Genomic DNA, 26057 nt, shown 5'->3' on the forward strand with positions numbered 1-26057 from the left:
CTATCGGAGAACTCTCACGATCTCAAGTGATGCAAGATCATATCACACAACTACGATAAAGTAGTATCGGTCTTGTTTCACAATCCCAATAAAGTCTTTAAGTCGTTAATCTGATTTTAGAGAAGAAAATCAAAGGTTAATGGAGATCGACTCTAGCGGGCGCACTAGTAGCACACAGACGTGTGGAGATTAGTTTTATACAATGTTATATGTCTCCTTTATATAGCCTTCAAATAAGGGTTTTGCTTTAGGTACAAAACAATCCTTATTCACCGTTAGATGAAACCTGATTTAGATTCAAGCTAATATTTCTCAACCGTTAGATCGAAAACTTAGCTTGTTACACACTTGGGTAAACGTTTACTGGGTTTGTGAAAACCATGCCCAAACGTGTACGTGTATGTTGTTTCAACATAGTAACCCAAAAGGTTAACCATGTGAGCATTTCATATTAACCTTGTTCTTCTTCACCATAACTAGTTCAATTGACTCAAATGAACTAGTTAAAGAGTTGTTTAATTGCTATGAGATCTTATATAACTACATAAGACACAATTGAAACAAAGATGATTCAACTCGATTGAATCTTCTCATGAACATTATAACCACGGTTTGCATAAAGCATTCCTTAGTAATTTAATGTTTCATGTTCATAGCACATCTTTAGATCATAACCTCTTAAGTTCACAAACAAGTTCGCGGACTTAAGTTAATCGGTTGAGTTTTCCAAAATCGGCAAAAATCTCGGAAAGAGAATTTTCGCCAGTTCGAAGACTTAGCACACAAACCAGTTTTAGAAAATCCCGTAGAAAGTCTCGGTCGAGAACTTCCGACAGTTCACGAACTGAGTCTGCAGACTGGGTTCGCGGACTTGGCAAGACAATTCCACAATCCTTCCGATTTATCTTGTTCAACAAAGTTCAAAAACTTCGGTTCAAGGAATACATGGTTATATAATCTAAACTCTCATTTCAATCATTGAGACATTCTCAGAGGACGCTATGTAGCCGTTATTCACAGACCGATTCACGTCAGAGCAATTCTCAAAGTGATTGAAACTTTTGATGACTTTCGTCACTATGTGAAGATAAACTTGATCAAAGCGAAACTCTTTACCAACACACGATTTCGAGATAAAAAATAACCAATGAATGCTCAGCTCGAAATGTCAAATGTATATGATCTAGTCTATATAGCATATGACTTTTGTCTCATAAGAAGTAGGGGATAGAAGAGATAGACTTTTGAGTTATAGATAAATTCAAGTCTCCACATACCTTTTTGTTGATGAATTTCCACGGTTCTTTGTATAGATCTTCATCGTTTTATGATGAATCGCCAAAACCCTTACACTTAAAGCACTGAGGCATGTCCAGAGAATCATATGGGGTGGGTTTGCCACTAGTTTGTGTGTAGCGGGAGAGGTTTCTGGAGGAACTCTTCGTGTCATTTTCGCTCCAAAAACGAGGTTGTACTTGAATCAAATACTTTTACATCAGATGTCTAGTGCGAGGCAGACATTTGAGAAAATGAGAAGAAAAATGATTTGACATCCAAGTGTATTAAATGAACTAAACAAGTGTTTCCATGACATAGTTAGGGACGAATAAATCCACATTGTTAGGGGTTAGTACTTAGTAGGTGGCTCTTAGCTGGCTTAGTTCTCAGTTATTCATTTGAAATAAGAGATGTTGGAAAATGTGTTCTCAGAGGATGAATTCAGAGAACAGAAAATAATATTGTATTACTAAGCTTCAAGGCCTTACGATTCTTTTCGGCAATTATTTCGACCCTTCCCAAATAATTGGCGAGTACAATCGGTTCGCGAAATATTGCTTTCAGGATACAATGAAACCCTAACAACGTTGTTGAATTCAAGGGTTGTACTCCCTTGACCAACCCAAGAACACACACAATAATTGAATCTGATGATGCTTAGAGAGAAAGAAATTTTGATGTTGTTTTGGGATGATCTGAAAAGGAAAACAATCACCACTATTTATAGGGTATTTACATCTTTTCAAGATGACTGTTCATCACTAACTTTAACGCACAACCGAGAAAACACTAACTTTTCTACGATTTAGGCATTCGTTAGCAAAATGGCCAAAACCCTTACACTTAAATCACTGAGGCATGTCCTCGTCAGCATCACTGTTTTTAGGAGGTACGCGACCGTGAGGTATGTATGATGACCTAGGTTTGTCTCTTGAAAACCGTTTACTTCTCTTCAACAGAAGATCCCTAAACTGTCTTGTGATCAAGAATACCGACTCGTTAAGGTCTTTATCTGAAAAATCATTCTCAGACTGATCATCCTCAGAGACATGAACACTTTTACCTTTGGCAAGTAATTTAGTGCTCTTTTGTGCTTTAAAGGAAACATCCTTACTGACTTTGGATGTATGTTCATGGTAAAAAATCTTTAGCTTCCAACCAAGGTGTTTCTGGAAAGATTATTGAGGTTATTTCCCTCAACGATGGCATGCTTCTTAGACTCGTATCTAGATGGCAGCGATCTGAGAATTTTCATTACAGTGTCCTTTTCAGGAATAGTCTTACCCAATGCAAAAGATTCATTAACAATTTAAGACACTTTGTGATTAAACTCATCAAATGTTTCTTCATATGCCATACGAAGGTTCTCCCAATCGGAATTAAGGTTTCGAAGCCTAGCTTCCTTTTCACTAGAGTTTCCTTCAAATATGGTTTCCAAGATATCCCAAGCATCTTTAGACCTAGTGCAATTAGACACATGGTGTTGAAGACTTGGGGAAATGGCATGTACGATAGCATTTAACCCTTCAGAATTCTGCTTTGCAGCAAGAATCTCGGCAACATTATATTAACCAATATTCTTGGGAACAGTTCCGTCTCCATCTGCAACTACGGAAGCATCATAACCATTCACCACATATACCCATGATTGAAAATCACGCGATTGAAGAAAAGCTTGCATAGAAATTTTCCACCATAAGAGCCATCGAAGACTGGTGGTACGTTAATAGAGATAACACCTCTGTCCATAGAGTCATATCGCTACAAACACAGACTTGTTATGTATTGAACGTGTTTGCCTGCTCTGATACCAATTGAAAAAGCGGGGGTCTAACAACACCACCCAATATTTCGCTTAGAAATCTGTATGGACTAACTCCGAAATACTTTGCTAGAGAATCAACTAGACAGTCAGACTGAATCTAGATAAAAGTATCTCAAGGAGTTAATATCTCTCTCTTGATTTGATTTTTAATCAAGCTAAAAACAATAGCAAGTCTTTATCAAATACAAGGAATACTTGGACGGTACCAAAGACCAATGTCCAAGGATCAATCAATATCAATCAACAACCAAAGGTTGGATTTCCAATTGATGATCACAAACGCACAACCTGTATTATTTCAATTATATAAAATATAATGAGGAAAAGAAATAACACAGACACCAGAAATTTTGTTATCGAGGAAACCACAAATGCAGAAAAACCTCGGGACCTAGTCCAGATTGAATACACACGGTATTAAGCCGCTACATACACTAGCCTACTGCAACCTAACTTCGGACAGGACTATAATTGAACCCCAATCAGTCTCCCACCGATCCAAGGTACAGTTGTACTCCTACGCCTCTGATCCCAGCAGGATACTGCGCACTTGATTCCCTTAGCTGATCTCACCCACAACCAAGAGTTGTTGCAACCCAAAATCACATACTTGATAATAAACAGATCTATCTCACACAGAAAAGTCTATCGAAGGATAAATATGTCTCCCACAGATAAACCCTAGGTTTTGTTCCGTCTTTTGATATAAAATCAAGGTGAACAGGAACCAATTGATAATCCGGTCTTATATTCCTGAAGAACAGCCTAGATTAATCAATCACCTCTCTACAATCCTTCCTGACTACATAAACGGATTGTCGAGGAATCACAAACAGTGAGACGAAGATGTTTGTGACTTCTCTATCCTGCCTATCGGAGAACTCCCACGATCTCAAGTCGATCAATCGATTGTACTCGTACGATAGAAGATGCAAGATCAGATCACACAACTACGATAAAGTAGTATCGGTCTGGCTTCACAATCCCACTGAATTCTTTAAGTCGTTAACCTGATTTTAGAGAAGAAAATCAAAGGTTAATGGAGATCAACTCTAGCGGGAGCACTAGTAGCACACAAACGTGTGGGCATTAGTTTTGCACAATGCTAGATGTCTCCTTTATATAGCCTTCAAATTAGGGTTTTTCCTTAGGTACAAAGCAATCCTTATTCACCGTTAGATGAAAACTGTTAGAGCATAGCTCGATCAACCTCGCATGCGTTGCTATCTCAAGCATGTTTGTCAATGCTAGTGATCAAAACTATAAGTCTTGATTTCTAACCTACATAGCTAAGTCTCGGATTAGGATAGAAAAGTGTAGTTGATCTCAAGGACTTCATGATGAACAGTCATCTTGAAAAGATGTAAATACCCTATAAATAGTGGTGATTGTTTTCCTTTTCAGATCATCCCAAAACAACATCAAAATTTCTTTCTCTCTAAGCATCATCAGATTCAATTACCGTGTGTGTTCTTGGGTTGGTCAAGGGAGTACAACCCTTGAATTCAACAACGTTGTTAGGGTTTCATTGTATCCTGAAAGCAATATTTCGCTAACCAATTGTACTTGCCAATTACTTGGAAAGGGTCGAAATAATTGCCAAAAAGAATCGTAAGGCCTTGAAACTTAGTAATACAATATTCTTTTCTGTTTTCTGAATTCATCATCTGGGAACACATTTTCCAACATCTCTAATTTCAAATGAATAACTGAGAACTAAGCCAGCTAAGAGCCACCTACTAAGTACTAACCCCAGACAATGTGGATTTATTCGTCCCTAACTATGTCATGGAAACACTTGTTTAGTTCATTTAATACACTTGGATGTCAAATCATTTTTCTTCTCATTTTCTCAAATGTCTGCCTCGCACTAGACATCTGATGTAAAAGTATTTGATTCAAGTACAACCTCGTTTTTGGAGCGAAAATGATTCACGTCACGAAGAGTTCCTCCAGAAACCTCTCCGACTACACACAAACTAGTGGGAAACCCACCCCATATGATTCTCTGGTGTGGGCCCTCGGAGCTGCGTGTATCCGGAGAATTCTTCGGTAGATGTATCATCTCCCTTTCTGGATTTGATGCGGTGCTTGTCAGCTTGAATAAGAATAGGAGTAGACTTGTTGCCTGCGTCTTCCATCTTATTTCTTTATTCTTTTATCAAGATGGAAAATTTTACGTGTACTTGCTTTTTACTACTGGTGAATGTTGGTACATAATTAAAATTCTCCCTCAGTTAAATATAAAAAGATTTGTATTATGGATCTAGAGAAGAGCAATAGAAACTGAAAACAGCTCACATAAGAAATTACAGTAATTTCAAACATGGACAACAGCTCATAAACTCTTCATAATATTGCATCGACATATTTTTTACATAAGTATTACATGAAACCAAGACCCTTAATAGTCTTTAAATAAGTATTACATGAAACTAAGACCCTTTAGCCCCTATCCCATTAACATGGAACTCCTTCTAGACATATATTTCCAACACTTGTAATAAAGCAGCGGACATATATTTCCCAATAACAAGACTTGTCTGCAAATCAGCCTCAGAAAATGAACGGATCTTATTCTAGTGTGCGTGGGGTGATCAGAACATCTAGTGGCACTACCTTGTTGTTGAATAAACCTCGCCTGGATCGCATGTCAATTCCCCCCAGGGGTGCTTTCATCTCGAACTCGAGAATAAGACGAGTAAGAACCAAACGCATGACTTCTATCGCATAAGATACACCGGGACACATCCGTCTTCCCGCTCCAAATGGTATTAGCTCGCAATGTTGACCCTTGACATCTACCATACTTTTTTCATTGCTCAAGAATCTCTCAGGTCGAAATACCATCGGATCTTTCCACACCCTTGGGTCTCTTTGCATCTTCCATACGTTAACCCATAACCGCGTCCCAGCTGGAACATGGAAACCACCTACTACACAATCATCACTGGTCATCCGCTCGATCAGTGTACTGGCTGGGTATAATCGCATCGACTCTTTGATAATCGCTTGGATGTAAACGAGGTTAGAAACATCAGCAGCATCAACCATATGTGCATGATGTGATATCTTCTTCTTCTTCCTAAAGTGTGTATCCACTTCTTCTGTTGCTTTGTTCAACACGTCTGGATGGTTCAACAACAAAGAAAGGGTCCATGTCAAGATTAATTTTGGTTGATCACTCCCACCCGATAACATGTCCTGCACATATGCGATCAATATGTAAGTGTTTCTATATAGAGCTAAAATCCGTTAACATGCTCATGATGAGATATACTACCAAGACAATAGATTTGACAGAGATTTCGGGTTTGTTTCCGGGAATCAGTGATTGCTCCATAATAGACAAGCAAATATCAATGAAGTCTTCTTGTTCGTGATCCATCAGTGCTCCTGTGGTATTTCTAAAAATTTGTTTCTTTTGCCGATGATCCTCAATTGCAACCCCAACTAGTGCATCTAATTTCTGTCCACAATTCTTTATCTTTCCTGTGAGACCAGTCAATCGATCAATCCACCCAAGCCATGGAATGGCATCTGAAACGGCAAACATTGCCATAAGATCCGACGCTTCATCGATTGCAAGCTTGAACTTTTCCTGAATGCTTTGGGTACCTATCACTGCAGTTGATTGGATTCCGCCGACAATCCTTCCTATTACGTTAAATGTCGAGTATGCAAACCAATCATCTAATCTCACAAGACTAGTTGCAGAACTTCCCTGTTTGTTGCTGCATAACTCATGAAGCTTTTTAAAGGACTTGTCGACTTCCGAAACTCGCAAGTCTTTGAACTTTTCTATTTGCTGATTGGAAAGGAGATTATGTGCAGATATCTTTCTCAACTCTCTCCAGTATTTTCCGTAAGGTGCAAAACCATAAGATTCAGTGTCATAAAACATAAGTTTAAATGCTAAGGGGATGGGACGGTTCGAAAACAACTTGTCTGTTGTACCTGTAAAACACTCTTTAACCATCTCCCAGCTACTAACAACTAGAGTTTTATGACTTCCGAATCTTAAGCTGAAAATCGGTCCATACTTATCAGCCATGTTTCCAAGAGTTACATGAGTTAATTCGTTTTCTTTCATGAAATGATGAATATGACCGATTACTGGCCATGCACCCGATGCTTCCGGTAAAGAAGCTGCTATAGTTCCGGTCCGTGACGATGAGGTTGAATTTTGCTTCTTTTTCTGTATATAGTAGATGATAGGTGAAAATGTCACTAGAAGAATAAGCAGAAGAGTGGAAACCGAAACTGGTTGATCATAGAAAAAGTGAAGAGATTTCTTCATCATCAAATTCTCAATGAATTGTTCAGTGCACTATTATCATGCATCAAGATTTTAACTCTAACTAAGTGTTTAATGGTTTATATATATACCATCAAATTTTTCTCATGGAATATTTTAACCTTGATGCTGCTCTGTGGTACACGTACGAGAAGCTCGTGTTCGATCCAACTGCCTCTTCTTTCCGTAACTCTTTTGATCATCATCCATTGACTAATTGCTGGCTAAAATGATTGAAGAGACAGCAAAGATATGTAACTATCAGAATTAAAGCAGAAGTTGCAGGTAGGGGTCATGAGCAGCCAATACAGTACACTTATAGTGTTGTTTGTTCATCTAACATAAAATGATCGAAGAAAAATGAAAGATATGTAATTATTAAAGTTAAAATGGACGTGTATCCGTATTAGATTCTTCAAATTATGAAACCGCCTATGACGAAGAAATTATTGAGCCGATAATAAATGATTACGAACCAGATGATGGCAGCGCCATCGTAATAGTGCCATCAAAAGAGGCATTTGAAGCGGTAATCAGTATAAAATATAACTTGTTATAAAACGAGTAAAATATTTCGGATGTTGCAAAAATTAAGGATGGGATGCATTTTGGTTTGTTGGAAAATAGATAGTCGATGAATTCAGAGAACAGAAAAGAATGTTGTATCACTGGAGCTTCAAGGCCTTGCGATTCTTTTTAGTAATTATTTCGACCTTTCCCAAATAATTGGCGAGTACAATCGCTCAACGAAATATTGCTTTCAGGATACAGTGAATCCCTAACAATGTTGGATTCAAAGGTTGTACTCCCTTGACCCAACCAAAAACACACTGTAATTGATTCTGAAGATGCTTAGAGAGAGAGTTTTGATGATTGAAAGGGGAGAAACCTTTCGCTATTTAAAGAGGAATTCATTCCTTTTGGAGATGTCTTGTCATCTCCAACGGACGCTTTCAACAGGTATCCATTAATGGTTTCTCTTAGGAAGAAACTCTATGGGAAGAGATGTGTGGATAGAAATTTCTGAAGACAGAAATTGGTTTTCAAAATTCAAAACAGTCAGGAGGGGCTGCTCCCCCTTACCTCAGGAATAGCAGCAAACATTATTGAAAATATCCAACATGGTTTAGGTAATAGGAAAGAAAACGATAAATTCTAGATGTATTTTTTGAAAAGAAGTGACTTCTTTTACGGACATTGTGATATTGGATTAAATTATTTGTTGTTATGGGTAACAGTGGCATGCCTATGAAGCACTGACACTGATAATATGCAGATCGAAATTGCTAGATGCTCAAATTTTTCCGCCATGATATAAAGGTATTGGTCCATGGATATTTAAGCAGGACCCACCAGTGGTTCGAAAAGATATACCATCCCCATAGAAAGATTAGATTGGTGCTACATCATGGGTGCAGATGTGAACAAGACATGACATATACTTACTTCTTCAACGACTAAACAAAGAAAGAAGATAAAATCATCCATCCTTCGAACATATCCTATGGGTAGTCTCCAAAAAAAATCTATTTTTTTTCGTATGAAAGAGACCTCGTTCATATGAACGAGTGAAGCCATTATGGGCAAAATGAAAGTAGTACACTGGACGGCTAACTAATCCCGTCTACAAAAAAAAATGTCAAAATTCTGTAATAAAGTAATGTTTGGAGGGAAAGTTTAATATTTGTAAAACTAAACTTATACATACACGGGGGACTATCCCCGTGAGACAGTGAAAATCAATACAGACGAGGGACAGTCCCCCGTCCAACGCATTTTTTTGATAAACGGGTGATGGTCTCCCGTGTGGCTTTGTTTTCTGAAACGAGGGACCGTCCCCCGTCTAGTGTTACGTTCCCAATCACTCGTCCAATTAAACGAGTGCATGAATGTTTTTGGCTGAAAAGGGGCTAAACACTACCCATAAAAGACTCTAATTTGGTTTAATTGGTAGTGCACTCTTTCAAATGAAAGAGTGACACTATCTATAGGATTTGCTCTCACAAGAGTTCCCACAATGCATTAATAAGCCGATACACTGTCGTGATAAAATATTAGCAAATGCTGATTGTAAAACACGATTGCAGCATAGGATATGAGAATCTGGCCAATTAATTTAGCTCCCACCATAAATAAAGATAATGTTTCTATTTCATGATCGTTACGGTGCTTTTTTGGATAAATAATAGGAGAAAAGACACTTTTACTAGGGGGAAACTAAATACGGGGTGGATTAAGAAAAATTAAATAAAAACCCCCATCAATAAATTTTTTTTCTTGTAAAAGGAGACACGAAGAAGAAGGGAGAAATTATATTCATTAGTGTAATAAACAAACATATAGAGTCTCTATTTATAGGGATAGACATAAGGATATCCCAGTAATAAACAAGATTTTTCCTAAATATTCTTAACATAATTACACGTTAATAACACTCCCCCTGATGACATTGTGTCTAAGCTAATATTCCTCGTTAAAACCATGTCAGGAAACCTTAAAGGGACAAAAGTTGATCGAAGGGAAAATAGTACAATTGTGAGTAAACTTAGGAAGGAGCTGGACATGCATATGTTGCCTCATTAAAACATTGACAAGGAAAATCCAGTGGGACAAAACCTTGATGAAGGAAAAAGAGTACAACGAGATAGTCCAGTAAAATACCTTTTACTATGATGCTTTCGTGAGAAATCTATCGGTTGATGAAGTCTTATTTTGCGTTAGTCTTCTAATGTGATGTTCTCAAATCTTCAAGCTTCTCTAAATGCATTGAGAACTTGTGTCTTGGTTTGCTATCTTCAAAGATGATTTGCAGATGTAGTTTCTTCAACTAGGTGTCAATATGTAGTTACAGTACCATAGGTGAACAAAATTTGTGATCATACCTTAAATGGATCAGAATGATATCCAAATTCATAGGAGATGGTTATGCTGATGTTGTCTAATAAAGTGACCTAGATAATGGTGGGAATGCACCAAATAACCAAAATTGATATAACTCCCCCTTGGATGACCAACATGTTGAATTAAATTTCCTCACTATCTTGCCAGTAATACCCAATGGGAAAAAATATAGACGAAGAAAAAAGAGCAAAAATATCAACATTAAAAGAAATTGTCAGGAAAACCACATGGGACAAAACCTGAAAACGAAAGGAAAAGAGTACAACTTTTGAAGATTCATGGATGCTAACTCAACAACATGAGTATTATAGAAAATAAGCACCAAAATCACAACTATAGTCTACATCATAGACAAGTGTTAAGCAAGCATAATATTCAAACTGCAAATTTTAAGAAATAAACAAAAAAATTAGAATTTATGGTGCTAAAGCGTGGATTTTTGTGTTTTTAAGGACTCCTCGAGAGACCTATAAATTTGATATCATCAACTAATTAATCCGTATTTTTGGTTTCGTACCAAATTTCTAAAAACACATAAAGGATATTGTTAATCCTGACATAATCGAGTCAGGTGGCTGCCAGAATATAATTTTAATCCTCAATGGATTTCAAATTGAATATGTTCTCCGACCACATTTCTTGTGTGAATGCAATATGAATACTTCAAGGATTACCATGCCAAATGCATCATATAGGAAGAACAAAGTGTTATTGAACAATCCTAGGGTTTGAACATATAAACCCCAGTCGCTTTTAAAACGATTTATTTGTCTTAATGCCTAATATGACTAACACCAACCTGTAGTTTCAGGCTTGGAAATTTTAAGGTGTCGAGTCTAGCTAGGATCCTTATATTGCGCCAATCGAGAAATTAAAATAATCCAATCACATATGTCGATATTCCTCTGCAGAGGGGTTAACAACCACCATATTTATTATTTTGGTAGCTACCATAAATGATTATTCGACAATCATATTAGATTATCACGATCTCACACAACTTCCAGTGTGTGCATACTTTGAAAAATTCAAAATTTACTAGTACCAGCTCCCACGAGCATGATAATCTCCTACTATTCAACTGATGAGATATGAACTTTGAGAATGTGAATCATATTATGATAGATTCTGTTGGAGCTATTTGTAGCCTATATAAAAATGCTGCTTGCTTGCTAGATGTGATTGAGTTTTCCTTTTCAAACGGCAAAATCTTATATAAAAGCTAGATGAGATATTTTCACGCTTAGTAGACATCCTTTTTCGTTTTGATCAAAATGGGAGAGAAACGGATGGTAGTGTATAGTCTTCCCCTGATTATGGGGGAAATATATTCATCTCATATACAAAAACAAGTTCGCAAAGTATTAGCCGATTAAATCAAGGACATATACTCGTAATAATATCTGGATTTTAATAATACCAGTTGGACCGTAGATAATGACTTTAAAAGACATAAAAGAAATGTTCAAATAAATAAATAAAATTGTAGTCTACTTGATGTACAAATTTAAAACCAACCATGGATTCATTGATTAGATCAAGAAATACATAAATCTCCAATGACCTATAAGGCCGACGAGATATTCATTCACCTAAGAATGAAATTATAGACGCTTTATTTCATTTAAAGAAATTAATATCAAGATCAATATAGTCAGTACAAGGACTAATTAATGATTTAGGCTAACAAGTTGGGTGCGCACTCATTGATCTTTTGTGTCCTATTGTATTTCAACATCAAGTTGAATGGTCTTAATTTAGGAGATTAGCAGTTGGAAGAAGAAAAATTTGCTCAATATCCGTTAGGAATACAACAATTGGTGGTTGCAATTGTGAATAATATGCTAACAACATCTCATCCGTCTAGGATTTATAGAGAAACTAATTTTAATTGGCATATATGATTCTTTGGTAAAAAATAATAAAAATAAATTAAGATATCATTGTTGTTATCGATTTTGAAGAAAAAAATATACATCCATTACAGGTTGAAACTGGTATAAAATTTAGAGAATATGCCAAGTTATTTTCTCACATCTTATAAAAATAATGGAGAAAAATCAATATCGAATGGTTCATACGGTACACCAAAATTGCATTGAAGAAAAAGGAAAAATAACATGCCGCATTAGTCACCGCATATGGAAAATCCATTCCGTGTTGAGGATGGTTTCTTGTAGATACGTAGAAACCAACTATAATTAAATCACATGATATTCGTCAAATGGATGAAAATATCAAAATTAATTGGCCGTAGTTTTTCAACCATGCACGTGATTCGTTACCGTAAAGGTATTTAAATTGCGATTACACCAATTTTATGGCAATTACAGTTTCAATGAAGGAGTAGAAACTATGTAAACCATCTTTGGATGGTTTTTTTTCCTCTCTCTATGAAAAATAAGAGAAAAAAAAATCAACAGCAAACCATTTATTTTTTATGGTAAAATCTATCTCACTAATCACATCTTTTTAAGGTGGATGGAGAAAAAAAATATCGAAAAAAAATGTACTGCACATGTTTAGAAAAGAAAAAAAAAAGATACAAAATCAAATAATTAGCAAATAAAAAGCAAGTGTTAGTGTACGATGGTTGCAACATCTGTATGTGAACGATGTAATCATCTGTGATAATAAGTACACTTTGCTTCGATCTAATCAAAGATTATATAGTCTGCATAAGAAAAGAAAAAAGAATTGATCAGTAGTGGAAAAATCATGAACTACAAATATTTAAAACCAATCACTGGGAAACAAAGCTAAACTCATTCTGAAAATGCATTTAGTTCAGCATAATCAAGATACTATAATTTGGGAGCCAGATAGAAGAGGTGTCTTCACTGTAAAATCTACATATAATGCTCTACCCTCAAGGAGTAGACAATCTCAAATAGTCCCAAAAGCAGCGTGGAAACAACTATGAAGGTGAATACCCCGCATAGGGTCAAACATTTCATTTGGAAGTGCCTTAAAAACATAGTGCCAACACTGGTCAAGTTGAGCTTTTATAAAGAGGAAATATCTACAACCTTTCCGGTGTGTAATAATGTTCCAGAAACTCTGGATCATATCATCTTAGATTGTGACTCGGCTAGGGAAATTTGGTTTTCTATGAACATAAATTTCTGCAATATACAGCCATCCAACAATGCAGTAGTAACTTGGATTGTTAGCTGGTTTTCAGAATCTACCATTATGGAGCATGACTCTTGGAACACCCGGATAATAAGAGTTATGATAACTACTTGGGAAATATGGAAGAGTCGATGCAATAAAGTGTTTAGAAACACAACTGCAAATACTCAAAGATCAGTAAAAAAGCATAAACTACCAAATTACATAATGTTTCAATAGTATGAATTCAGAACAACAACATACTGCTCTTAATCAATGCTCAAGCAATCCTCCATGATAGCAACCGCCTCGTATAAATCATCTTAAGATAATATTGATGCATCCTTTGATAAAAAAAAAACAAAGCATTTGGTATTAGTCTAATAATCAAAGATTCAATAGGTACCTGCAGGGGAATCAGAGGCAGACACGACAACGGAGGACTAAATGCAGAACACACTGAATGTCTTGCAGTTCAAGAAGCTATTAACTGGGCTAACACTCTACAGCTGCAAAATGTTGTTTTTGAGTCAGACTGTATAAATGTTGTAAATTCTCTAAAAGGTACAATCCTGAATGTGTTGTGGGAGAATCAGGGTTTAATTATACAAATAAAGCACCTGCTAGGTAATAGTAGTAGTAACTTTATCAACTATGTTAAAAGAACAACAAACAGTGTAGCTCACAAACTAGCCAACAAGGCTAGAACTACTGGTACCTCTTTTCAGTATTTTGATAACATCCCAGTAGAATATTCTGATATGTTAAGGGATGTAGTATGATGTTGTATTATCCTTTCTGTTCAATATAAATATGCTTTCTGTGTCAAAAAAAAAAAAGAAAATCACCGGGAAACAAAGAGTAAATCGATATCGCTTATATGAATTCTATCATGGCTCCGAGACAACTTCCACGACTTTCAGTGAGTTTTCTTTTTTCCTTCTTCTTCTTAAAGATGATCTTTTTTAATCTAAACGACGGTAAATCGGTAGAGTTTCGTGCGTGATAACGTCTTGTAAAAGGAGAAGATAGAGAAGGAGACACAAAGTAGAGGAGAAGAAGGGAGAAATAGTGTAAACAAACATATAGAGCCTTTATTTATAGGACTAGACACAAGGGCATCCTAGTAATAAACGAGATTTATCCTAGATATTCTTAATATAATTACACGTTTATAACATTTTTTTTTATTTTCTTTTTTCCTTTTTTTTTCCATTCTTCTTAACTTTTGATATAAGTTCTGATCAATTGTATCCAAATTTGTGCAACTAAAAACTAGGACGCGTCATTGCCCCTTTCCTATTGGAAAATTGATTATTACATTTGCATCATAGCTTATAGAATGTAATAGTTTCTACTGTTATTTGTCAAATGGATTATTTGCATAGTCGAACCATAGAAATGATCATATCCCTTCTAATTAATTATTTACAAAGAACAAGAGAAATGATTAGTTAATTACATTGTATAGGTTAGGATGGAAATGCAAAATAGAAAAGAGGCGATTGATCAAATTTAGATAACATTGGTCAAAAGTTGAGAATAAAAATAAAATAAAATAAAAAATAGATACAACTGATATTAGGAATTTTTGATTTTTTCTAAATCCACACAGATTCAGCTTTCCCCTAATAAAAGTGGTTTTCCCCTTATAAATAATTGTTTTATGTGGATGTATAATAATTATAGCTTTTAAAGTTTCATATACATTTTTCATGACCCCTATGATAATACTAGGTCCATCAATCCAATTTTGGCAGCCTACGATGCAGAAATTCTCTAAACAGCCGGTGCACATGCGTCGGGTTAGATGTCTGTTATCATAAAAAAAGGGGCATATTTGGAAAGAATTATCGAGGGATTTGAAGTATGCTTTTATAGATGGACAACCAAAAACTGATTCTCTGCTTATATAACTTCGATGAAGGAAGTATGAATTCTGTGGGTATTTAATTAGTTTAATCTTTTTTATTTTGTTTTCGTTTCATTTTTTAGATTTTTTTTTATTATGTTCTCTTACTTTTTTGTGTTTATATTATATAGAAAGCTAAAAATGGAAAGTGAAATTTGCCAACAGAGCATATTAGAGCAGTTCCTATGGGCTCAACAAACATGAAGTTTGTTCATTTTGATCCCACTAAGGACTCAACAAACATGAAAAACGGATGGGCAAACCAACAAAATTGTTGGTTTGTTGAGTGAGACGGAAGAACAGAAGCGAGCTTTATAGAACACCGGTCGGTTGAGGCACAATCGCGGGTATGTGAGCCTGAAAAGCTGGTGTGTGTTCCAAAATCACCGGTTTTCCCTTCACACGCCAGCGTCTCTGGTGAACCCTCCCGCGTTTGACCCAAAATTACCAACGGCTACTTTCCAATCTCGACATCCAACGACTATTATTCCTTTTTGTTTCCCTATAAATTCAGTTCATCTCCAAACTTAAAACTCACACCTTCTTCATCTCTACTTCAAAATTTCACAATTTCATACCATCTCAATACTCATTTTTCCTTTATTTAAAACACAACTATTCATATAAACTCGATCTACCAGAAAAAATCTCTATAACATTTCTAACAAATATGGCATCCTCGTCGCACCGATCACAACAACGATCACAACAACAAACACAACAAGATACACGCCAATCACAACCAAGAAACACAAGAATTCGTGGTGTTAAGTATACGATGGATGAAGACGAGTCAATTTGTAGGAATTATGCATTATACACATTAGATCAAATCAATGGTATTTATCAAGAAAAAAAAACCTTTTATGAAAAGATTTACAAAAAATTTGTGAAGAATCTGATAACATCAATAGACGTGATGTCGAAGAGTTGTCTCATCTTTTTCACATAATTTCAGCATCCGTTAGTGAATATTTAGCTTTGATCCTTCAAATGTGGCGTAACAAAAAAAGTGGTGAAGGAGAACCGGAAGTGAAAAGAAAATGTCGGGAAGAGTGGCAAAGATCCCACAAAACGAGTTTCCAACATGAAACTTTTTTCACCATTTTCAGGGTGCTTAAAAAGTTTAATCCATACTTATTGGATGGTAATCAAGTGGCTGCAAGATCACCACATGGTCCAATCTCGTAGGATTTTCAAAATGGTGGGCCTGCTTCCTCACCTAAAGGAACTGGATCTCCGTATACCGGATCTCCAAGTAGTCAGGAAAAACACAACTCTAATCTATACGTTAACACCAACTTCAAGAGAAGAAGAGGAGGGGGTCAGAAAGTTGGAAAAGCAGCGAGAGACACATCCCAACGAGCATTAGAAGGAGGTTCAAACGAGTTCAACTATGCTGAGCATAAGCAATTTGAGTTGAAGATAGAAGCAGATAGAGTCAGGGACCGTGGCATTGCTATAAAGCAACAACGGAAAAGTCGTCTTTTGCAAGAACAATACTACAGGGATTGTAAGCTAAACAATCTACTCTCCTTGAACTCTTCAAGAATGAATGCACGAAAACTTGTTGTATGAATTAAGGAATAGATACGGCAGAACAACAAGTCCCTCAACAAACTGGCCAGTATGAGAATGTGGAAGAAGACGAAGATGATGCCTCGAAGAAATTGAAGATGAATACAGTATAGATAATTCATTTTAAATCATGTTTAGTAGTTAAGTTTAATTTAAATGTAATTGTTTAGTTAAAATTACTTTTAATATGATTTCCTTAGTTTAATTTGCAGTCGTTTAGTTAAAAACAAACAACTTTAAATTAAATAACACATTAATTAAAATAAACAACACTAAATTGTAAAAAAAACATTTATCTGCCTTTGCCTTGTCCCCTTGCATCGTTTGTTGCTTCTTTTAAAACCCTAAGGTGCTTAGTTAAATCTTGTCTTAGTTGTCCATATATAGATTCCCCAGTTTTGGAGTCTGTCAGTGGCAGGTCTATATTCTCTTGCCGGACGCCCATGCTGCACCACAAGATTCGGCCTCAAATCTTCATCTGGAAAACTAGTCCAGGTTGGGTCACATCTGGTTTCTTCACTGACCATGTTATGCAGAATGATACAAGTCAGCATAATTTTCTTCATTTCTTGAAGATCAAAAAAGCATGTCGGCCAAGCTATGAAGGCAAACTTCCTTTTCAGTATGCTAAAAGAGCATTCAACATCCTTTATGCATTTCATTTGTTGGGTGTTAAAGTACTTCATATCCTTCGAAGCCGTCGGTCCAAAACCTACCTGACTATAAGCTTGAACCATAGTTGACCATTCTGGATAGATTTTGTTTGCTAGATAATAACTCTGAGTGTAGTGATAACCGTTGATGGTGAAACTACAGTGCGACGTGATCCCATTCTTAAGATCTTAAAACAATGGTGACTTATACAAAACGTTGAGATCATTATTTGAACCCGGGAGTCCAAAAAAAGTATGCCAAAACCAACAATCATAAGTAGCTGAAGCTTCCAAAATTATTGTTGGTTTTGGATAATGACCCTTATATAGGCCTTCCCATTCAACCATACACGCATGCCACGTCCACTGCATGCATTCAAGACTACCTAGCAATCCTGGAAAACCCCTCGCCGCGTTTTCTGCAGTTATTCTTTGAACATCTTTTTGAGTTGGCTTTCTTAAAAAGGTTAGACCAAAATGCTCGACTATTGTTTCGCAAAACAATTTGAGATACCTAATTAAAGGCAGTTGTTTTCCCAATACGGATATAATCATCCGTGGAATCTGTTGGTACCCCGTAACATAGTATACGGAGGGCCGCAATGACCTTTTGTTCGGGACTAAAGCCTTGTACATGTCGTACATCATACTGATAATTAAATAAAGGTTGTACCTGGAAAAGATCGGCAGTAATCCTTTGCTTCAAGTTGCGGCCCATGCGGAATCGTCGTTGAAAATCCTCATCGAAATAGACACAATCATTAAAATAATCATGCATCATCTTGTCGTGGTAAAAATGTCGATCTCGCCATGTCCATATTCTAGTCGTAACTTCATATATCTCTAAAGGCTTTGATATGATCCCGGTTTGTAATTGCAACATAAAATTTCTCCTTCTTCTATGCTGAATTGCATCTTCATCCATTTGATGCAAAAACTCCATACACATTTCTTCCTCTTCTTCATACAATATTTCATCCATCTACATATCTTCCTCAGAAGAACCAAAATCAGGATTCATGGTTGAAAATCAAAAGCAATTGAAATTAAGAAAAGATTGATCGGATGAAAGATTATTGTGAATTTGTGAGATCAAACTCGAGCTGTATTTATGGAGGTAGAAACTAGACGTTCCGGTGACCGTTTAAAAGTAGTCGTTGGCGGCCTTGGTTCAAACGCCAGCGGTTCTCCTACGCACGCCAACGATTTTCCTTCAAACGCCAGGGGAAACACTTTGTCCTGGCGCTTGATGGTCAACCGCCCACTTCTTCTCCATAATGCGAAACAACATTTGATCATCCACCTGGCTCAACAAAATTTGGTTTTGCACATTGCCATAGGAATTGCCCTTAGGGTTTAAATGGGTAGAGGACGACCTTCACACTGCTGGCACACAAAAAATCCGCTATTTATATTCAAAAATTCTTGTTAGACCGCTCAAAAAAACATCGCAAAACTACCTTCGCGCAGTTTTCATATGGTGGGGCCTGACAGTGGCCCCCTGTTAACTCCAAGAGGGGTGGGACTGCCCTCATGTGATGGTGCGGTTTTAATATGGTTTTTTCGGAAGTCTACCCAGACCCACTGATTTATATTGCTGCTGACATCATCTGGTGTTTCAGAGGACCAACAAGATAGAATATTTAAATACTGTAATAGACCAACGAACAATTGGATTAGGGGCCCATAGGACCAAATCGTCCGACAACGCCTTATATTAAGATCAAATGGCAGTTTCTAATTTTTAAGAACGCTCAGTCAGCAACACTGTATTCATGGTTTGCCAGATGAATTTGACAACATATTCATCCGCGAGCTTGCCTTTTGAGCCTTCAAAATCCAGAATCGATAAAATATAAGTAAGATCAAAAATAAGAGAATGATAGGGAACTAGAAACAATATGATCTTGAAGGAGAATTTACCTGCATATCCCAATCACATCTAATGGTGATTATGATTAGTATTAGCGTTTGAGCAGCGACACCAGCTATCATCCCACTCCATATACCCTGTAAGTTTTTAATTTTGGTTGATCAAATGTACTTATTATTTCCGTTCGGAAAAAAATTTCTTAACAAAAAAATGAGCCTTGCGATAAGATTCACTGGTATATTTCGGCGAGTAAAAAAAAAATACTCCCTCTATTTCTAGAAAAGAGATGGTAGAAAGGATATATTTTGGAATACATACTCGAACACCAAGATGCAAAACCCATCCGAGGGCAGCCCCAAGTGGAAGTCCGATGATATAGTAGCAACCGAGGTTAATGTAAGCTACGGTGGCTTGCCATCCTAAGCCAATACCTACTCCTGATAAAGCAACACAACTAGTTAACTAATATTTGGAAATGTATGTTGAATATTCATTCTGCAAAGGGGGTGTAAAGATGGGATACAAAATTGAAGTTGTGTGTACCCGACAGAACTTGTTGAATGCTGTTGAGGAGAATGGTGAAGGCCAAAAGGAATGCAAGGTTATCAACTGCCTGGAGGACAACATTGCTCGAGGTGAAAACAATCGCCAACTTGTCATGAAATATCCCTATCAATATACAAATCAATATCCCTATTATCAAAGATGTAATGGTTGAAACTTCAGCAGCAAATTTTGCAGCTTTTCCATTCCCTGCTCCAAGCTCGTTGGCGACCCTTATTCTGATGCATGGATAAAACAACATAGGACGCATAAAAATATTAACCGTATCTCTTTACTACCATGTCGCTAATTCATCTGATTCAAAATAGTTAATTTAGTTACCCAGCTGAAGCGAAGAAACCAAGTGAAATCATCGACTCCAATCCATTTATGCTCATACTGTGAACCATTATCATACTAGTACAAATCAAACTCTGATATCAACTTAGAAGCCAAACAAAATAAAAATACACACCAGACAGTTAGAGCTGAAACCGCAACGGTAGCGTTTTTCAAGTTCCCAGCCATCAAAACCAGTATATTGTAGTACCAATTCTCCAAACTGTATATTCCTCATAGTTAGCTACATATCAAATTTAGCCGCAAGAAAAATCAGAGAAAGAGAAAGAGAAAGATATACCATAACATGACGCCAGAAGCCACAGAGAGTTTCAAAAACTCCCAAAGGCCAGAAAAAACTTCCATAGAAAAACCAGTCCAAGTTTCAGGGCAACCACAACCAACAATATAAGAAAATAATACCAAATCTATAATCCACCATGAGACATTCGATGTAGCAGCAACTCCAATAACACCACAACCAAGTATGTAAACAGCTAACCAGTTGAGGAAAATATGAAAGAGTAAGGCACCCAAACATACCCAAGCAATTATAGGCGTCTTAAGTTGACACTGGAGAGATATTTGTAAAGGAAATTGTAGAGCTAAGGCAAAATGAAGTGGAATCAACCAGATTGTTATTGATCCTGAGAGCTCGGCTAGATCGTCTGGTTGTCCCAAGACCTTAAGAATTGGTGTAGTGAATACGTAAAGCGGTAGAAGTAGAATTGAACAGAGTGTCAAAACAACCAATGACCGCTGCATGTAAATTCCTATCATATGGTATTGTTTAGCTCCGTAAGCTTGACCGCATAATGTCTCTAATGCACTTGACATTCCCATCTGAATAACAGCATAAAAAAATAAATGAAAAGCTAGAGTATAAGAGAAAGTAAGCGGAAGAGATGTGGAATATTGTTTACCAATACGCCGAAGCTAAAACCAATGATAACCGTCATGGAAAGGGCGATTGCAGCAAGCTCAAGGTTACCAAAATGACCAGCAAAAGCTTGGGTGACAATGATCATAGAAAAGGAAGCTAAACTACTGAAGATAGATGGGCCAGCAATATACCATAACTTCTTTGATTCAACCCAAACTCTACTCGGTAAATCGTCTTGTATTTCACTATGATCATGATTCAGTTGCAGTGTAGTGGCCGGCGATAAATGTTCTTCTAGTAACGGAACGGTTATTGGTTCCTTTCTTACTACATCTCCAGTTTTTCCGTCTTCCATTTTACTTGATCTAGCTAGTAGTTCAATCAGTCACCAGTTTTGGTAATCTGATCTATTTCATGTGAACAAAAATGTATGTGTGTATATGTTACATATATAGACTCATAGTTGAGATTTCCATGACTTGCTGTTGAGATATTCTTAATTAGGTAAGTAAAGAGCGCAGTATCCAAAAAGACTTAAAAGAAACAATAGATTGTGTGTCTTTTGAAAAGAATTAAGAAGATCATATAACTTAGAAGGTGTAGAGCAGTAAAATGAAGCAGGGAGAGATAACTCTGGGTTTGCTGCGATTGAAAAGAATAGTGAATGGGGGCCAATGAAGCAGCTAAAAGTTGATGGTGATTTTTTTCTTTATTTCCTTTTTAGGTAAATTGAATTTATTAAAGGTAAAAAGGCTCATGAAGCATGAACACAACACAGAAAGACCGGACAAAAAAAGAAAACAAAGCAACCACAAACAACAAAAGCAAAATAAACGTGCATTTGGATTTCAAGTTATGTAGATGTTTCTGAATACCTTTCCATATGCTGCAACCTTAAGCATGCTTTGGATTGTCTGAATTCCAGCCGAGGACATTGCTAAAATATTTTTCCACGATTAAGATCTTCCAAAGAGGGTTATCATTTTCGCCAAACTTCTATAGCCATTTCACTGACAGCGCAGAGTTCATGAGCCTCAAATTCTTAATGCCCAGACCATCTAACTCTTTAGGCTTGGAGATGACATCCAACACAACAAGGTGATACTTCTTATTCATCATCCCACAAAAAGTGTTTTTCTTCTTCTTCTTCTTTTTTTTATTAAAAAGGTTACGCTATTATTGAAAAGAAAAGGAAACATATGGACAAGAAAGCACCTCACTAGTGCACAAAGAAGAAAGGCTAGTGCAAACACAGAGCCACACACAAAGCCCCGCCGGAGCAAAACAGCCTTACCGGCCTAAAACAAGAAAAAGACTAAGAAAATTTAGCCAAATGGAAGAGCAGCTACTCGGGAATTCAGATCCCAAGGGTTATTCAACAAAAATAAGTGTTTCTTCTGACTCTTATCGAGTCGGAACGGAAAGTTACAGTAAGCTATTGGCCCTTGTAAAACCCTCTCGGAAAATCATCAGCGTCCCGTGGTTTAAAGGGCTTAGTTGCTTGATTATAGAATATTAATCAAAGTGATGAAATCACCTGAAAGTCAAAGTCAAAATGCCAGAAAAACCTGTATTAACGTCAAGACCCAAATAAATGCTCAGCTTATTATGATCAGCTGACTTCACCTATCAATCAAAAAAAAAAAAAAAGGATTTTCTTGCTCTACACTTTTTGTGGTTAGACTAATATTTGTGTTTTGGAATTTTGGAAGAAGAAAACCCACCAAAAAAATAGCACCAGAAGCCTCAGGGGAAAGACCTTTAATAATGGGTCATCTACATCAATTCAACGATGGTGAGTTAACTCATTGGAAACTGAGCGTCATGGCCGGTACTTTCGGTTCCGTTTTTTATATCCGATTTAATGACTGGGAACTCGTAAAGAAAATGATATACTCTTCTTGAATCCTCCGGGTACGTTAGGTATTAAACTCCTGTTCTACAATGTCGATTCGGTTGGTTATGCGTCGTACGGTGCTTACTGAGACTTACGACATTAAAACTTATTCCGAATCATGGTACCGATACTACAATATAAAATATCTGAGTAGTTCTGAAGTTGAGCCGCTTTATAATAAGTGGGGAATGATATTGAATTCGCTCCGGTTTGGATTACCCGATTTATTGAATCCGCTCCTGTTAGAATGAATAGTTGGATTATGCGATTTGACATTTGATGTTGTAGCGAGAATCGTTGGGGGGAAGAAGTGTTTTTCGGCGAATTGCGATGTGGAGCTCAGAGATATAAAGCAGCAATGGCATTTTCGGATGTCATTCCGTTACTAAGTTGGTTAGACTTGTGGGTACAAAATACGGCACACATATTAGTCATGCGAAATGGTTCCTCTAGTGCTACGCGAAGACAAGCCCGTACAACATATACAAGATGACGAACTGAATGACGTCACCAAGATCATGAGAAAAATGTGAAGATCTATGCGGCAATGAAGAGTCTATGTGGCAAAAGTAAAGACCGTGCGACATTGACGTGTTTCAGATCCGAAAATAGGGGCTTTATTAGCTGTCCTCCACTATGTAAACTCCTATAAAAGGAACCAACCACCATTGTACAAGGGAGGGATCTTTTTGGAGAGTTAGATAAGATATTTAGGAGAAAGAAAGTTATTTGCTTCCCAAGTTAGAGTTCTAAGATAACTTCTTTGTATTTGTTTTACATTTTAATAAAAGATCTTGAGCATTTCATTATGGTTTCTTAGATTGTTCGATGGATTATCATTAGGGTGTAGTTGTAGGATTTCCTGCAACTACATTTTGGCGCTAGGAAACAGCTTAGATGATAATTCATGTTGGTGAATTTCTTTAAAAATAAGTTTAAACACGTTCTTTGTTTTCCATCGATTTTTCGTTCATGTAAAAGAGTTTTAGAAACTCATATCTATAAAAAGAAGCCAAAAGTTTTCATTTAAGGAAAGAAATTTTCATTACTAACACTTTCAGATCTTTGGAGAACACCCCTTTCTTTGTCAAGAGAAAATATTGTCACATGAGCAACAGATGGTGAGGCAAGCAATCACAAGATAACAAGCGATGCCAGTTAGAAGGAGCAGGAGAACCACATGATGAAGAAGAGGCGAAATCGCTGAATCATCAAGGATGGGCGAAAGAAACAACCAACATCGACAAGTTAGATCTCAGAGCCAACAGGTACAAACGGACAATAACCGTACAAACTCAGTAAGCATTAAAGCGCAGAGCGAATAAGCGGAAACAACAAGGATATATAATTTAAGTTAAGGAAGGAAGCAGGCATATAGAATGTAACTCGATAACAAAATCCAGTGTAAGTGATTTTCACGCAGGAATTACAGGAAAAATACACAAGCGCGATTAAGAAGGAAGGAAGATCCTGACTGTTGGAAAAGAAGCACCCCTGAGTGAATGTCAAAAGCAGAGGATAACGTTTACAGCGGATGAAATACCAGAAGAAAACTTAAGGCGAACAGATCCATTAGTCGTCACTATACCAGCCAGGCGAAGTGCAAAGGATGAAAGCGTAAAGACATCAGAAGAGTGGTCGATAAACAAAACCCTGATAGACACATGGAGCTCTGTTGATATCTTATTTTACCGCACGTTCAGAAGTATGGGATATAGTGACACAGACTTGATGCCGTCTACATATAAAATCCATGGTTTTAATAAAGCGATAACAAAACCAAAAGGTGAGATAATTATACGCATACCTTTAGGAGAAATAGAAACGTAGGTAACATTGTGCGTAGTGGATGTGGAGTCACCATACAACATGCTACTAGGGAGACCATGGGTGCACGGCATAAAGGGGGTCGCATCAACCCTTCATCAACGCATACATTTTCCAATGCCAAGTGGAATAGGTGAAATCAAAGGTGATACAGGGAGTTCAAAGATTTGCTATATAGTAGATGTAAAGAATTATGAAGGACGTGCAAAGAAGCGAAAATATCGTTGGAGGAAAGCGAAGGAATTAAGAAAGGAAAAAGAACTAAGAACATACATGATAAGAGCACATGAAGGAAAAGAAATACCAAGCGAGATCCCAGAAAAGGAAGGAGAGCCAATACAAAAAATAAAGGAACCATCACCCTTAGGGGAACCAAAAGCGAACTTTACCGCAGCAGAGCCGACAAAAGACATCAATATAGGAACAGCAGAAGAACCAAAAATGTTGAAAATTGGAACTAAGATGGACAAGGAGGAAGAAGAAAAGACGATCAACCTTTTGCGGGAATACACGGATGTTTTCGCATGGAGCGTGAAGGAAATGCAAGGTATATACCCTTATGTTGCTTGTCACAGGTTAGATATCAACAACAATACAAGGCCATTCAAACAAAGGATAAGGAAGATAGCAACCACTTATCATCCTCAAATAGAAGAATAATTACATAAGATGCTAGACGCAAGAATAATCATACCAGTAAAGTACCCAGAATGGATAGCAAACATGGTGGTGGTGCCAAAGAAAAATAAAGGGATACGGATCTGCATCGACTTTAGTGACCTAAATAAGGCATGTCCGAAGAATAGCTTTCCACTCCCAGATATACCACAGATGGTGGAGGTCGCATCAGGTAACGAAAGGTTATCACTAATGGATGGATAATCATGCTACAATCAGATCCCTTTGGCATAAGAAGACCAGGAACACACGGCGTTCTTTGCACCAAGAGGATTATATTGTTATACGAAAATACCTTTTGGTTTAAAAAATGCAGGTGCGACGTATCAAAGAATGATGGAGAAGATATTCGCAAAATGGGTGCATACAACACTAGAGGTTTACATGGATGATATGTTAGTGAAAAGCAAAAAGGTGAAAGACCATGTCGATAACTTGAAAGAGATATTCGAGAAAATG

At 36.9% G+C, this 26057-nt stretch overlaps 2 protein-coding genes across 3 annotated transcripts; both read right to left on the bottom strand.

Annotated features, from left to right (window-relative positions):
- Positions 1–5412: 5412 nt before the first annotated feature.
- Positions 5413–7476, bottom strand: LOC113323301 (bifunctional protein STORR-like). Its single transcript, XM_026571589.1, has 2 exons — positions 6387–7476; positions 5413–6307 (listed from the first exon to the last, which is right to left on the bottom strand). Exons 1-2 carry the CDS (start codon positions 7404–7406, stop codon positions 5678–5680), a joined length of 1650 nt encoding a protein of 549 aa, XP_026427374.1. The 5' UTR covers positions 7407–7476; the 3' UTR covers positions 5413–5677.
- A 10582-nt stretch (positions 7477–18058) lies between these two features.
- On the bottom strand, positions 18059–21595 carry LOC113323333 (protein DETOXIFICATION 27-like). Of its 2 annotated transcripts, none has more exons than XM_026571621.1 (8): positions 21237–21595; positions 20615–21156; positions 20450–20536; positions 20317–20373; positions 19975–20213; positions 19750–19868; positions 19482–19568; positions 18059–19388 (listed from the first exon to the last, which is right to left on the bottom strand). In XM_026571621.1, exons 1-8 carry the CDS (start codon positions 21549–21551, stop codon positions 19332–19334), a joined length of 1503 nt encoding a protein of 500 aa, XP_026427406.1. In that variant the 5' UTR covers positions 21552–21595; the 3' UTR covers positions 18059–19331. The 2 variants fall into 2 exon arrangements, with proteins under 2 accessions (XP_026427406.1, XP_026427405.1); XM_026571620.1 differs by having other exon boundaries at positions 20317–20391.
- Between the last annotated feature and the right edge of the window lie 4462 nt (positions 21596–26057).

The sequence above is a fragment of the Papaver somniferum genome, chromosome 11 (assembly GCF_003573695.1).
Source record: "Papaver somniferum cultivar HN1 chromosome 11, ASM357369v1, whole genome shotgun sequence".
NCBI classification, from domain to species: Eukaryota; Viridiplantae; Streptophyta; class Magnoliopsida; order Ranunculales; family Papaveraceae; genus Papaver; species Papaver somniferum.

Excerpts from the sequence above, each read along its gene's own strand:
- LOC113323333 (XM_026571620.1), bottom strand. The coding sequence starts at position 21,551 with ATGGAAGACGGAAAAACTGGAGATGTAGTAAGAAAGGAACCAATAACC. Across the intron at positions 19,869-19,974 it reads CATTCAACAAGTTCTGTCGG|GAGTAGGTATTGGCTTAGGA; the intron begins GTACACACAACT and ends TTGCTTTATCAG. Across the intron at positions 19,389-19,481 it reads GATGTGATTGGGATATGCAG|GCTCAAAAGGCAAGCTCGCG; the intron begins GTAAATTCTCCT and ends TGGATTTTGAAG.
- LOC113323301 (XM_026571589.1), bottom strand. The coding sequence starts at position 7,406 with ATGATGAAGAAATCTCTTCACTTTTTCTATGATCAACCAGTTTCGGTT. Across the intron at positions 6,308-6,386 it reads CTGTCAAATCTATTGTCTTG|GACATGTTATCGGGTGGGAG; the intron begins GTAGTATATCTC and ends GCATATGTGCAG.